Raw genomic sequence first — 16,293 nt, forward strand, 5'->3', positions numbered from 1 at the left:
TACTATTTTTTGTCTGTTTTAAATTACCCTCATTTTACAGATGGGGAAATTAGGAGTGGAAAGGTAAAGAGTATTGAGCAAATAGGATTTAGTGAGGTAACTTTATCCCAATTCCACAGACTTGTAATGTAAAGGGAGAGGAGTAAGAGATTTGCTACTTCTGGGATTCCCCATGACAATCCTACCGTTTTCAACCTTTATTTTCTTAGTGCAGCTGGCTAACATGTTTGGAAATTCTTTCAGCTTCGAGGTTTTAAAATGACCATAAGGAAAATCAATTAGAGGTTTCAAAATGGTCATAAGTTAAAGAAATGATCAATGGGTCATATTTTACCATATATTACAAAGGGTGAGATTTCTGGCACATGGTATTGGCTGATCTATTGCTATGTAACCAGTCACTCTCAAACTCGGTGGCTTAAGACAACTACATTTTATTTTCTCACAATCTTATGGGCCAGGAATTTGGGCTGGTTTTGGCTGCGTGGTTCTTCTGATAGTGGTTGGCCCCAGGATTACCCAAGCAGCAGTAGTCATCTCTTGACTTCCCTTAGAGCTGGTTGGCCTAGGTGACCTAGCTGGGACAGCTTCCTCCTGCTTCATGTGGTCTCATCCTCCAACAAGCTAGCTGAGCTGCTTCAAGGGCAGTAATACACTCCAAGAGGCTAAGGGCTAAAGGCAGAAGCTGCAAGGCATCTTGAGGCCTGGCTCAGAAGAATATGACTTCTGCTCCATTCCTTTGGTCAAAGCAAGTCACAAGGTTAGCTTAGATTCAAGAGGTGAGGAAACAGACTTTACTTCTTGCTGAGAGTAGCTGCAAAGCATTTGTGGCCATTTTTAATCTACCACAGCTACATTCTTACAAATAAATGAAAATAATACAATAGAGCTCTTAGGAAATAGCCAAATATAGCATAATATAACATAATATGCAAGAAGATAATTTCCTAAGAGCCTCTCCCTCTCTTGGAAATATATCTTATATATTATATGTTAGATATATTTATTATATATTAGATAGATATATTTATTAGATATATATATATATATGAGACAGGGTCTCACTCTGTCTCCCAGGCTGTAGTGTAATGGTGCAATCACAGCTCACTGCAGCCTTAACCTCCCAGGCTCAAGTGATCCTCCCACCTCAGCCTCCTGAGTAGCTGGACTACAGGCATGCCCAGCTAATTTTTGTATTTTTTGTAGATACGGGGTTTCACCATGTTGCCCAGGCTGATTTCAAACTCCTGGGCTCAAGTGATCCTCCTGCCTCAGCCTCCCAAAGTGCTGGGATTACAGGCATGAGCCACCATGCCCAGCTTATATTTAAAATATTTTTATTATATTTAAAAGCCCTCCCACAGTTCAGGGGCTTAACAAAAAGCTAGAGCAAAAACTTGGACTCTCTTTTTTGGCCTGACCTTTAAAACACATTATTTCTTACTGCATTAGATTTTCATTAGTTAATATCTCATGGAACCAACTGTCATTAACCTAAAAGTTCATTTTGTGGACTATTCAGCCCCTTTCTCGCCGTCCGTCTTCAAGGCAGTTTTTTCTTGGGATCATCACCAGAAGTGCTAGTAAAATTACCTGACTTCCAGCACAATCAAAACAGGACTTGGAGGGGAGGGGGCAAAGGGGAGGAGAAACAAAAGTATAATTCAGATAACTGAAAGCCAACAGTCAAGTTCTCTTTTGTATAAAGAGGTTCTACTAAAAAAAAAAAAAAAAAATCCCATATATTAATGGCAAAGGAGATGAATAATCAAAATTATAGCTACCATTTATTGAGTGCTTACTTTATGCTAGTCACTGGTCACATACATGTTCTCCTTTAGTTCTTTGGCAATCTTGGGTAACCATTCTACAAATGGGGAAACTGAGGCTCGGAGAATTTAAGCAACTTACCTATGGTCACAATTAAAGAGTGCCAGAGCCGGGGGATTCAAGTCAGAGAAAATACTACTAGTAAACAATGTGGAAAAAGATCCAACATAAGAAAGAAATCCAAGTTAAAACATTATTATTTGAAGTATCATTTATTACCTACCAAATTGTACATTTTTTAATGGTAATGCCCAGTGGTTGGCAGGGGGTCAGTGAAACTGGTCCTTATATTGTAGATAGCATTATAGATGGGTATAATCCTTTTGTGAAGCAATATGAAAATACATAAACAAGAGCCACAAAAGTGGTCATACCCTGTCTTTGCCCGTTTTCTGTTGTATATAATAGAATACTTGAAACTGGGTAATTTATAAGAGCAAAATTTATTTAGTAATATTACATTTCTGGAGGCAAGGTCAAGGTGGAGCATTTGGTGGAGAACCTTCTTGCTGGCAAGGACTTTCTGCAGAGTTCCAAGGCAATGCAGGGCATCATGTGGCAAGGGAGCTGAGCATGTTAACAGGCTAGTTCAGATCTTTCTTCTTCTTCTTATAAAGCCACCAGTCCCACTCCCATGATAACACATTAATCCATTGATGAGAGCAGAGCCTTCATGACCCGATCACCTCTTAAGGGCCCTACCTCTCAATACTGCCACATCTTGGATTAAGTTTCAACATGAGTTTTGGAGGGAACAAGCATTCAAACTATAGCATACAAATCCACTTTCTGAAATCTATCCTAAGGTAAACAGTCCAAAACTTGGAAAAGACTATTTATGAACAGTCATCAAAATGTTATTTAAATAGTAAAAACTTAAGAACAATGGAAATGACCAGAAATATGTGAATGATAAACTAAACTACATCTACTAAATAAAACATTTTATAATAATTAAAGATTGTAAATATGAAGACTGTGCAGTAGTATGAGAATGCACTAGGAAAAACAAAAAAGCAAGATGAAAGCAAGGTTTGGTGGTATGCAGCTATGTTTCCAACCCCTTGGCAGGCTATGACAAGAAGACAGCTTGAGCCCAGGCATTCCAGGCCAGCCTGGGAAACATGGTGAAACCCAACTTGAAAAAAAAAAAAAAAAAGGCCAGGCATGGTGGCTCATGCCTGTAATCCCAGCGCTTCAGCAGGCCAAGGTGGGCGGATCACTTGAGGTCATCAGTTTGAGACCAGCCTGACCAACATTACTAAACATACAAAAATTAGTTGGGCGTGGTGGTGGGCACCTGTAATCTCAGCTACACAGGAGGCTGAGGTGGGAGAATTGCTTGAACCTGGGAGGCAGAGGTTGCAGTGAGCCAAACTTGTGCCACTGTACTCCAGCTTGGGCAACAGAGGAAAAAAAAAAGGGAGGATGCAAAATAAATGTAATTACTATATTTACAAATCTGTTAATGGGGATAGGAATGGGGAAATAGCAAGAATATTCCAGAACACTAAAAGTAGTTATGTTAAGGTGATAAATTTGTAATTGTTTTCCTTTGCTATTATTGCTATTTTTGGGCAATGTGCTTATATTATTTCTAAAATATAAAATAATTTCATTTAAAAATAAACCAAAACATTTTTTCAAGGAATCAAAAGTAGTTGTGTTGGAAGTAACACAATCTGCCCAATGAGGCTGAAACCAGGTCCTTATATCTGGGAGTTAAAAATGTAGCAAAGTTATTTCCATCTCCAGTTTCCAGCCCTTAATCCATAAATCCCAATGACATCACGTCAGTCATGGAACAACTTGAGCTACTGATCTGCAGGAACTGTCAGGCTCTTTTTCAGCTCTCCTAGTATCAAACCAAACCTGCTAGTCTGAACTCCACCTCCCCTGGACTTTTCCATCACTTTGTTGTCCTTCCTTTTTTCTGCAATTCTGAGGGCTTTTTTTTTTTCTTTTATCAATGACATCAGATCCTCAGAGATCAACCTATTATGGCAGGAATGTCTGAGACATTTTTGTGGAGTCAGTTGTAATGTTTAACCTTGGTCCTGAGTGTGTTCTGGAAACAAAGCATGTTTAGACAATGACAGCATCTCTTTTTCCAAAGTTAAAAAGTATATATTTCAAACTGAAGTGTTTTTCTGGATAATTCTTTTTTTTTTTTTTTTGGATAATTCTTTTAACTTTATGTTAAAACAAAAGCCAAGCCTCATGGCCTATGTTTTTTAAATATTCAAACATTTAAAATAAGAAATTGAATGCAGTTGGAAAAAAATTCCTTTGGAGAGAGTAATCTAGTTGATTCTGCAGCAAGGCTCAGTTTAGCCATAAATTTGAAAGCTAGTCCTGGAGTAAGTGAAATAATCTAAGTAGTATAGTTGAATTACCTCTGTAGGACATCTGGGCAAAACTGTGAGATGTTGGAACCCTTGGCAGGATATTTCAGAGTGGGATTTGTGTAGTATCTGTGGCTTCTGCTTCTCATTCTCCCCTTGCTTCCAAACATCTGTCTCGCCTACTTGTCCCTTTTCAGAACTAGGTTACTCCATCTTTTTTACATCTAAACCGTCAGTGGTGTCCAGGTCCCTTCTTATAGTAATATGAGCCTGTCTGCAGATTAACTTCGGAGGATATATATTTTGTAGTTTTGTAACATGTAATGTTATTAAACATATATTTTCACATAGATGATGCCTTAGAGAGGATTTTAAACTTAAAGCCAAATCCCATCTCTATAGCATTTCGTAAGTTGCTCATATTGGTGTAACAGGTATTACTAAAAAATTTTGATGAAGTTTCCCATCCAAACCAGAGGACTCTTAAATGAAAATAACAGCAAGATCACAACTTTGTGTGTATGTGTGGGGGGGGAAGCGCTCAGGGCACAGGGTCCCGCTCTGTCACTGAGGCTGTGTCACCCAGTGCAGTGGCGTGATCTCGACTCACTGCATCACTGACCTCCCAGGCTCAAACAATCCTCCCACCTCAGCCTCCCAAGTAGCTGGGACTACAGGCACGTGCCACCATGCCCAGCTAATTTTTGTATTTTGTATTGGGAGTCTCACCATGTGGCCCAGGCAGGTCTCGAACGGGGCTCTAGCAATCTGCCTGCCTCAGCCTACCAAAGTGCTGGGATTATAGGCATGAGCCACCGTGCCTTGCTAAGATCATAATTTCTATTGGTGCTACTTGAGGCAGATATTTCACTGTTCTGACCTTATTTGGAAACAGCTAAACAACTCACTTGAATTGTAGGCCCATTATGTGACAAGCCGGGTGAAAGAGAATTTGCAAGTGTCTGATTTTGTTACTCTATTTGTTATGAATTGAATGTTTGTCCTTCAAAAATTCTTATGTTGAAACCCTAACTCCCACTGTGACAGTAATAGAAAGTGGGGCCTTTGGAAGTAAACAGGTTTAGAAGAGATCATAAGGGTAGAGGTCTCATGATGGGATTATGGCCATATAAGAAGAGAAAGACTAGAGCTCTCTCTCTGCCATGTTAGAAGATAGCAAGAATGGAGGCATCTGCAAATAAGGAGGGACTTCCCAAGACACCAATTGCAGGTACCTCTATCTTTATCTTGATCTTGGACTTCCCAGCCTCTAGACCTGTGAGAAATAAATGTTTTATGTTTAAACTACACAGTCTGTGGTAGTTTATTATAGTCGCCCAAAGTGACTTAGGCACTGTTCTTCCCTGAGATAGTGTTTGCATAGCCAGTACTTACTTTGGCTCTGTGTTCAGATTACTGACTCAGCGATGGAGATGTTATCGGCAAAATGCCATTACCTGCACATTTTGGATATCTCTGGTTGTGTCTTGCTTACTGACGAAATCCTTGAGGACCTTCAGATAGGCTGCAAACAACTCCGGATCCTTAAGATGCAATACTGCACAAATATTTCCAAGTAAGTATGTACCTGACTATGACAAACTTTGAGAACTACTTTCTGAGAAAACATAGTATACGGCTATAAGGTTCATAATACATAGCAGCTTTCAGTGTTAGGAAGTTTCATTTCATTTAATTTTTGCCTAAAGGAGGCTAACATTGTGAGCTGTTCTAAAATGGCCTTTGTGGTTTCCTATCCCTTTTCCAGTAGGCCTTTTACTTTAAGCATCTTCCCTTCCTTGACTAAGCAGGTGTCCAAAGCTTTAACTCTAGCTCTTTCTCTGCTCACTTCTCAAAATACAGTCCATTCAGTTAATCTCCCCTAGAGGATTCAGAGAATCATGTGATTAAACAAGCTCACAAGTTTTTGCCTCTTGACTGAGGGCAAAAATGTGCAAGTATTTTAACTGACCTGATAAAGTAACATGTGAAATGCTTACAATGAGAATCCTTGACCATTCCCTGAAATAGAAGATAAGGTTCTATTGGGCAGGTGTGAAAAATTAATACCAAGAATTAATATTATCAAAGTATAAAGGGCACAATGTGGCCCACACAGGTAGATTTCACAGAGGAACTTTCTTAATTAAGTAGTTATGGCATGAGCTGAACCATAAGCCCTGGTTACTTGAGGCCTGAGGAAGAAAATGGTTTCTTATCCAAGGAAGTGTGAGTTAAAATGAAATGGAAAAAAGAAAGAAAAATTACTTGTAAAATAGCCATTCCCACTGGGCCCAGGCCTGCAGGGGGAGGGCAGCCAGCTGGAGCTGGATCAGAGAGAAGGGGGTAGGTCCTTGAAAATTTTTGAGGAGGGGTGGAGACTCAACCCTTCATGATAGGTCTGGAGATAACTCTGATATGAATACTATTAACTTCATTTAAAGAACATACAATGAAATAGGGTCCTAGAAGTCTCTGCCAAACTTGTTAGATTATTACCAGACAACTTTGGGCAAGATGACAGTGAATGAATAATGTGTTACTCAAAGGAGTTTAGCTTCTAATCTTTTGATTGTATTTTGCCAATCACTATTTATAAGAGGTAATATTACTGAACTTCTGATAAGTAAGATTCTAGAATGAATGAAGATTTTCTGGCAAGGGGCTCTTTGAACCTAATCATGGTGTGATGCTATGGTTTGAATGTGTTCCCCCAAGTTCATGTGTTGAAAATTAATCCTCAATGCAACATTATTGAGAGGTGTGACCTTTTCAGAGGTGATTAGGTGATGAGGGCTCTGCCCTCATGAATAGACAAATGCCATTATCGTGGAAGTGAGTTAGTTATCATGGGAGTGGGTTCCTGATAAAAGGATGAGTTAGGGCTCCTTCTCTCCTGCCATGGGATGATACAACAAGAAGGCCCCTGCCAGTTGCTGGCACCTGATATTGGACTTCCCAGCCTCTATAACTATAAGAAATAAATTTCTTTTCTTTATAAATTACCCAATCTGTAGTATTCTGTTATAGCAACACAAAATGGACCAAGACATATGGGACACTGAAGTATGATTAATATAGTGACTGGTCAAGAAGACCCAGGATATCTAGTAACATCCGAATCCTGCCTTTAACTGCTCGGTCTTCTTGCTGGGTCCCTAGATTTAAAAAATGTATATGCAAAAAAAATAAAACAAGGCATAGTAAGACTTGGCTACTAGCTGGGTTTTGTCCCAAAACCCCAATGCAGAACTCTAATTAACCAGCTATAGCTATGAAAAATTCCATTGTCTAAGCCATGACAGCCAAAGGCCTATTTTGTCTTCTGCAATCAAACTTGGCTGTCCCTATCCACAAGAAGCAGGCAGAGACTTGGCCCTAATGCTTAGAAAGGGGCTGGATTTGTGTGTGCACTTCATTGTCTAAAGAGGCCACACTACTACCCTTTAGTCTCCCTGAAAGCTCCACCTTTGCTTAGCTCTAGCAGGAAAGAGGCCTAGAATCCCTTGATTCCATCTTTGTCTAGCGATGGAGAAAGATAGTCCTCACTGCAGAGTGGCTTGGAGAGTCCCAGTGTTTGGACTAGTAAGGCTCCAGAAACATCTGTCTTTATGTCCAACATCTAGGAGAGGGTGCTACTTGTCAGTTAGTGGGCTCCTGAAATACCCTGGCCTAAAATTTTTTGATTAGAGAAGTGGTAAGGGGGCCTAGTTGCAGGCAGCTTTTTGGGATCAGCTCTGGGGGCTCTATGGAACAGCTTCATTTTGCATTTAAATCCTTTGGTGGAGTTGGAAATGCACAGTGTATGTAGACCCTTCAAAACTCAAGCCCTTGATGATCTCTAATTCCTTACCTATGGTCACTCTAATCAGGGCCAGTGTGGCTCCCTCAACTGCAGAGGCTTTGTCTTGTCTGGGTGAAACAGAACCTTTGGCAGGTGGGATAAGAGAGATTTTTCTGGCTTGGGAAGAAGCCCAGTGACTTTGAATCACAAAGCAATGCTCTCCACATGCTTGATTCCATTTTGAACATGAAAACAATGTATGGTGCAGCCCTTAAGATCCAATTACAGCCGTCAGAAGAGGCTGTTTTATACATAAATTCCCTCATACTCAGTGGAATTTGAAACTACTGCGCCAGCTTTGCAAATCAAAGAGGTCTGCTCAGCTCACCCTTTCTGAACCAGAGGAGTAGCAAACTTTTGGTCAATGAGCAAATTGGCTGTAGCTCTTTTGCAGGAGAGTTTCCCACAGAAGATATGTCTGGCATTCTACCAACCCCAGAGTCTGAAGGGTTTCCAGGAAGTGACCCCAGAAGCGCCATGTGGATGCAAGATAAAGGCTCCTTTATTTCAAGGAGGAATAAGTAACAACTATGATCAGAAAACATGACAAGCTGTTTGTATTTGAAGCAGCTATGACAGCCAGCCATTCAATTTATGGCCCGCTGTGGGGAAAGGCAACAAGGTAGGAGTGAGAGAGAGGAAGAAAGACCCTCACAATGGCCCCCACAACCCAGGAGGGCCTGAACCACAGAGAACCTGAAGAATCACTAATTGTATAGTTAGCGAAAAGGCTAATTCAAGAACAGAAAACCAAATAATGCATGTTCCCACTTATAAGTGGGAGCTAAATGATGAGAACACATGGATGGGAACAACACACACTGGGGCCTGTTGGAGGGTGGAGGGTGGGAAAAGGGAGAGAATTAGGAAGAATAACTAATGGATACTGGGCTTAATACTTGGGTGATGGAATGATCTGTGCAGCAAACCACCATGGCACACGTTTACCTATGTCACAAACCTGTACATCTTGTACATGTACTCCTGAACCTAAAATAAAAGTTGGAAATAAATTTTTGAAAAAAGTAAAGGAAACTTTCTGGTATATTTGCATCTGGAGCCCAAAACCTTCAATTCTAGAGAACGAGTAGAGAAAGTCGTAGTGGCCTTCAGAGCCCCAGATCACAGTATGAAGATTCCTGGAGGGCCTTCTTTAGCAGTTGCTAGAACCATAAACTTGAGCAATTCCTACTGCTCAGGCATTCTAGGAGATCTGTGTTGCTAAAACATAAAACTCTTATCAGAGTTCTCCTCTCCAGCTCATGGAAAGGTTCAAGCCTTTCTGATGTGGAACTGTTGACTTTTATTATCAGTATGAACAAGTAATGTTATTTAACAATTATTATTTGCCACGTACTGTGCTAAATCCTATTTTACAGATATTATAGAATCCTCACAAATACACTTTATCATCAAAATGGATAAGGAAACTGGTTTAAACAGGTTAAATAACGTGCCCACAGCCACACAAATAAGGAGAGCCCTGCTTTGTACCTAGGTCATACTGTGCTGCTTTTTGCCTTTAGATTACATACAAGCTTTTTGAAAGCTCTGACATTCAAGGGATGTGGTCAGTAAGGGTAGACACGTGCTCTGCTGTGCCCAATTTATGTCTGATGCACATTTATAAGACAGGCTATGGATTATGAGCAATCCTTGGTAGTGGCTCCAACATTCCCTTTTTTTGCCTACTCGAGATTAGAAGGAAATGTGAGCTAGGGCACACAATGTTACTACAGGGCTAACACTGAATCCCTTTTAATTTATAAGAAACAAAATCACTAGCAAACTTCAGTACAGTGTTATTATTAACCACCTAATGTGAAACATTACAACTGTGACATATCATGTGTGAAAATCACTGTTCTATACTGATCCAAAGAAACCTCTCTCACCAGGTTAAATAAGTAATGATGACTAACCACTGCAGCAGATTGGTTCAGTTCCCAAATCATTTCATACAGGGTCTCACAGTCACTTAGGCCACAGCAGAATGGAATGCAGTCAAAGGATTCCATATGTGCTCTATGAAATTTAGAACACACAGTTGTTCCTAAGAATACATTTTCTTTTCAATATTTCTTAGCTCCCATGTGCTGATCATACTACAGCATCAAGCTATTAAGACAGAAAGGGGAGGAGTGGGGGGGGGGGGGAGAGAGAGAGAGAGAGAGAGAGAGAGAGAGAGAGAGAGAGAGAGAAAGGTTTCTTGCAGAAATGTAGTTTCTACATTTTTAACTTTCCTGATACCATTCAAAATATATGTGTAAGAGCTTCTGCACAGCAAAAGAAACAATCAACAGAGTAAACATAATGGGAGAAAAATATTCGCAGATTATGGAACCGACAAAGGTCTACTATCCAGAATTTAGAACTTAAACAAATCAACAAGCAAAAACCAAACAACCCCGTTAAAAAGTGGGCAAAAGACATGAATGGACACCTCTCAAAAGAAGACATACAAGTGGCCAAAAAACATGAAAAAATGCTCAACACCACTAATCATCAGAGAAATGCAAAATTACAATCACAGTGAAGTATCATCTCACACTAATCAGAATGGCTATTATTAAAAAGTCAAAAAATAACAGATACTGGTGAGGACGTGGAAAAAAGGGAATGCTTATACACTGTGGTGGGAATGTAAATTAGGTCAGCCAAAATGGAAAGCAGTATACAAACTTCTCAAAGAACTAAAATAGAACTACCATTTGACCCAGTAATCCCACTACTGGGTATCTGCCCAAAGGAAAAGAAATAATTCTATCAAAAAGACACCTGCACTTGTATGTTTATTGCAGCATCATTCACAATAGCAAAGTCATGGGATCAACCTAAGTGCCTGTCAGCGGTGGATTGGATAAAGAAAATGTGGTACATTCAGACCATGGGATGCTACACAGTCATAAAAAATAATGAAATCACGTCCTTTGCAGCAACATGGACGCAGCTGGAGGCCATTACCCTAAGTGAATTAACACAGAAACAGAAAACCAAATACTGCATGTTCTCACTTAAAAGTGGGAGCTAACCACTTGGACATAAAGATGGAAAAAATAAACACCAGGAACTCCAAATGTGGGGAGGCAGGGAGGATGGTGAGGGTTAACAAAGTACCTACTGGGCATTATATTCACTATATATAGATGGGTTCAATAGCAGCCCAAACCCCAGCATTATGTAATACACCCGCATAACAAACCTGCACATGTACACCCTGAATCTGTTTTTTTTTTTAAAGGTGCATGTGTGCAAACACACAGCTACATAGGATGCTATGATAAAGAGTTCAGAAAAACCTTCTGGCAGTCACTTGCCGATCTCTTCTCTTGGCAAGGTCCTGGGTCTTAGGATAGTCAGTCCATGTGAGGATGCCAAAGGTGATGAGGACAGCTAGTCATGGCTAAGGATTTTCTGAAGGGCAAGAAAGAAGTGGAATAGGGAATAGTCTACCCTAGTATCCATAGCTCTCTAAAAATAATCCTAGATTTGCTCCAGGACAGATTCATATTTTCTGTTTTTCCCTAAGACCACCCCTGTTGTGAAAGCACTTAAGACTAAAACAGGCCCTAAAGACACACCAGGTGGAGGAAGCCTTAACCTCCCAGAACTTGAGTCTGGAAGGAGAGTGCATCTGAGATCTGATCCTTTGCTCCCCTCCAGTCAGTAAGGATCACTTCCAATAGTCAGGGGACCCATTGATGTTTGGTTTCACTAAAGCTGTCTATGGGTGGACTGGAGAGCAGAGCTGGGGTAAGGGGGACAGGGATTAAGGAATGAGGACATTAAAGAAATGTATATACCAGTGGACACTTCACCCATGGCTGGGGTTCAACATGCAGCCCATCGCACTGCATTAAATGAGTAGTCTCCCTGTTCACTTGCTGTTTTTCTTATATTAAGGAGTCAACATTCTCACCTTTCTTTTTCTTGCTATTTTTTTCAAACCCCCACTACTTGCTAATTGTTTTGTATCACAATTACCATCTAATTTACCCTGGCTTGTAGCTGACTGAGCAACCATAGCACTCAATATTTACACATTCCCAGACTTATCATTAGTAGTACTTATCCTCTTACTACCAGTAATCTAGAACCCTCGAAACTGTTGCTCTTCTGACATTAAAGGTAAGATGTAACTTTGTGAGTTAGGATTTGCAAATCTTTTACTCCCTAAAACAAGCATTTCCTTTTCCTGTAGGTCAAGATCATTGTTGCCTCTAACTGTGCTACTCTTGTACTATAGTCACCATCAGTGGCATTGAATGATTATGAACAACTGAGAACTGCAGGGTGTGTCCAGAACTCTGGTGTTTGGGAGGCAGGAGGCAGGAGGGTGTTGGAAATAGGAACATAAGAATGCCCCTTCTAGACCAGCAAACCAGCAAAAGCCAAGAGGGTTAAAGGACCTCCCTTCTTGGTGTAAGCTGCTGAAATCTCTCGTTTGAGCTATTCGTGATAAGTTTCAGGAAGTTGCAAAGAAATGTAATAAACTCTTAAGTAACTTACTACCTTCTTAAACAAAAGGAAAATGACAAAGTTTAAAATTATAAATAATTAATGCCATGAAGCTATGTAATAGAAAAAAATTAATTCTATGATCAACTTCCTGTAGATATTTAGAGGAGGAGAAGACTAGGTTTGAGCCATTTCCAAGGAGGCTGGATTGGTTTGGAGTTTTGAAAAATGGATAATGTTTAGGCTGGTAGAGATGGGTGAAGGGTAACAATGGAGCCTTGCTGTTTAGGACACTGTTTACCCACATGAAAGTGATGGTGCCAGTGTTATATGCCTCAACATTTGGTATTACATTTCAGTAAGTCTTAGGGGAAAAATGTTCAGACAGTGTGTTGAAAGATACGATAATTTCACCTTTATAGAATTGAAAAGGGAGAAACATCATTAGGAGAATAATATGGGAAAAGCAAAGGATATAAACCCATTACTTTTACATAGTAGTGTTCTACAATGAGGATATAAAAGATTACATAAGAGGTTTAAAATGCAGGATAGCACCTTAAAAAAAGATTAAAAAAATTAACAGAATGCAAAACATTATCTTTGACAATAAACATCATTTTCAAAACTGAGAATAAATATTTCTCTGAAGAGAATAAACTTGTTTGCCAAGTTTTAGTCCATAGGGATTGGTGGCTTCAAACTAGAAATTAGTATATGATCATTGCTTTTACTCAATTTGTTCTTTAAGTATGTAGAAGTTTTGTGTGAGAGCAGATATATAAAGCAATGTGCTTAGAGGCAGAATTAGCAATGCTTTGGTTATCTCCCTGTTGAGTTTGGTTACAATTATTTTAATACATCTAAAGTTCAACTTAACTGTAACAGCAATTTAAACTGGTATCTCTGTGTTGTTGGGTTTTTTTCTTCGTATTTCCATTGCCTTACCTGAACTCATATCGCCATTCAGCACAAACTTAACTCAAAGTGTATGGTAATGCCAGCTCCATTATCAATGACTCAGTTTCCAGACTTTTGCAATTAATAACTCAATGTACATTAACATACAGCAAGAGTGGAGAAGGTAGTGCCTTCATGGGTAAACATCACAGTTACTGATTTCTAATCCTACAGAAGTGGTCAATTGCTCATCTCCTTTTTAGTACTAATCTCATGACTCAAACCAACTTTCTAGGAAAGGAAATTCTTCCTTCTGTCCTCACAATGGCTTTGTTTTCAAGTTAGACATACTTTTTTCTGATGCCTTCTTTACTTTCTTATTTCCTCCTAAGAAAGACTATAACAGTATTTTTTAATCATTTTGGTCATGGACACCTCTGAGTCACAAACCTTCTCATAAAAATGTGTATTATAGACAAAACTGCATGAATTTTCAGGGAGTACATGGACCTCCCTGAAGTTCATCCATGTAGTCAAAAGGGATCTGTGAACTCTGGGTTAAGAGCTCCTGGCCTGGTGCATGGTCAGCCTTCACAGGTAGGGTAGTTAGGTTACTTCCTCATCAGAGAAACTAGAGATACCAAGGAAGGGGCTTACTCAAAGCAGTATAAATAAATAGAGGCCTCAGTGTTCCTCTTCCATGGCCGTGTGTAGTTTCCTTACCCATTCACTGTATCTGTTAATTTCTGAAGTGGCTGAATCAGAGCTGCTGAGGCTTTGGGACCCTGTTTATTTGAACACTTACCCATATCCTCACTCTCAGCAAGGCAAGAGAGGTCTGATGTGAATTCAAATTGTGACAGTGAGTTCTCTAACTCCAAATTTGGTTGAGTTTGAAAATTCTGCACTAGGGATTACTTCTGCAACTAGCTAATGCTAAGCACTGTTATTGCAGGAAGGCAGCTCAGAGAATGTCATCTAAAGTTCAGCAGCAGGAATACAACTCTAATGACCCTCCACGTTGGTTTGGCTATGATAGGGAAGGAAACCCTCTTACAGAGCTTGACAATGTAACACCATCTAAAGGAGCCTCAGAATTAACAGTGGAAAAGTCAACATACAGCAGTGAAGAGCAAGCAGCGTGACCTTCAGCCTCAAGCAGGAAAAACAACAAATCAAGAACTTGACAAGTTTTCTCCATTTGTTGCAAGTATGTTTACTAGCTGAATCTCAATAACAATGTAAACAAGCAACAAACCATCTTCTGATTCTTATTCCACCTACAGATATTTCCAAATACATCAGTAGTTCTTCTGTCTAAATAATCATGATTTAGGCCGGGCGCTGTGGCTCAAGCCTGTAATCCCAGCACTTTGGGAGGCCGAGGCGGGCAGGATCACGAGGTCAGGAGATCGAGACCATCCTGGCTAACATGGTGAAACCCCGTCTCTACTAAAAAAATACAAAAAACTAGCTGGGCGAGATGGCGGGTGCCTGTAGTCCCAGCTACTCGGGAGGCTGAGGCAGGAGAATGGCGTAAACCTGGGAGGCGGAGCTTGCAGTGAGCTGAGATCCAGCCACTGCACTCCAGCCTGGGCGACAGAGCGAGACTCTGTCTCAAAAAAAAAAAAAAAAAAAAAAAAATCATGATTTAAAAAAGAAGCCAGGCCGGGAGCAGTGGCTCATGCCTGTAATCCTAGCACTTTGGGAGGCCGAGGCAGGTGGATCATAAGGTCAGGAGTTCGAGACCAGCCTGGCCAACATGGTAAAACTCCATCTCTACTAAAACTACAAAAATTAGCTGGCTGTGGTGGCGGGCGCCTGTAATCCCAGCTACTTGGGAGGCTGAGGCAGAGGACTCGCTTGAACCTGAGAGGTGGAGGTTGCAGTGAGCCTAGATCACGCCACTGCACTCCAGCCTGAGCGAAAGAGCAAGACTCTGTCTCAAAAACAAAAACAAAAAACAAACAAACAAAAGAAGCCAAATCAAGTACTGACTACATAAAATTTCTGCTTAAATTTAATCAAACCAATAGTGTTTTGATGAGATTATAAAATGTAAAGTTATATGAAACAACCCTGAGAGATGAGATTTTTTTTTGGACAAGAAATTAAGAAATTTTTCTCTAGAAAGGAAAAAGAAAGCAGAGATGGCCATATGTCAAACTAAGAGTTTGAGCTAGGGCCATAACTTTAAGGATCTGTGGTGCTTTATAAGGTTTTATAAAGAATACAGACATCTATTAATATTTTCAAAGGAAATGTGGCTTTCCTGTGGTTTCCAGACATTTAACAACAAAAGAGAACTAAATGCCACCAATTAACTCTGGACTTATCTCAACATTTGACTTAGTCAGGGGCAAATTAAATAGAAACTAGAACTATCTGAATAGAAAGAATGTCCCTGCAATGTCTCAGAAAGATATTTCTTTAATCAAATTTGCACAATGGAGGAATTCTTAAACTATGCTATGCCAAAAAAGGATGCTCCCTCAATTTTATGCTAGGAAGTATGGGTTATTAATTAGTTTTTAATAAGCTTTAATCTGTGGGTTTTAGTATATGTGCTGCTGAAGCCAGCACATCTGTGGGTTTTTATCATTATTTGATATTATGTAACACTGATGTTGACACAGTCCAAGAGAAAGCACAACTCTGTTCTGACTGCTGCAAACAAGCTATGTCAGCAATATCAGATCAGCCTTTTAACCTTTCTATTTCCTCAATTACTTATCTCTCACGTGGAGTTCTCTTTTTATATCCCACAAGTTTCAAATAAGGATTAAAAACTTAAGATAAAGTATCGTTATTTTGAAAAGTTTTAAAAAGATTGTACAAAGTATTATTATAGGTTACCCTGTATTAGCTAAATGCTTTTAGTAATTCTCCCCCACTGAGGTTGATTTGCAAAGTTTT

General features: G+C 39.8%; 1 protein-coding gene across 1 annotated transcript in view; it reads left to right on the forward strand.

Moving 5' to 3' along the window:
* FBXL13 (F-box and leucine rich repeat protein 13) overlaps window positions 1-14,630 on the forward strand; it is a 277,423-nt gene extending 262,793 nt beyond the window's left edge. Inside the window, exons 20-21 of the mRNA XM_030932545.1 lie at window positions 5,588-5,751; window positions 14,333-14,630. Of these exons, the coding sequence (XP_030788405.1) occupies window positions 5,588-5,751; window positions 14,333-14,522 (354 nt within the window). The 3' untranslated portion in view covers window positions 14,523-14,630. The remainder of the gene's footprint in view (window positions 1-5,587; window positions 5,752-14,332) is intronic.
* The last annotated feature ends 1,663 nt before the right edge of the window (window positions 14,631-16,293 follow it).

The sequence above is a fragment of the Rhinopithecus roxellana genome, chromosome 6 (assembly GCF_007565055.1).
Source record: "Rhinopithecus roxellana isolate Shanxi Qingling chromosome 6, ASM756505v1, whole genome shotgun sequence".
NCBI lineage: Eukaryota > Metazoa > Chordata > Mammalia > Primates > Cercopithecidae > Rhinopithecus > Rhinopithecus roxellana.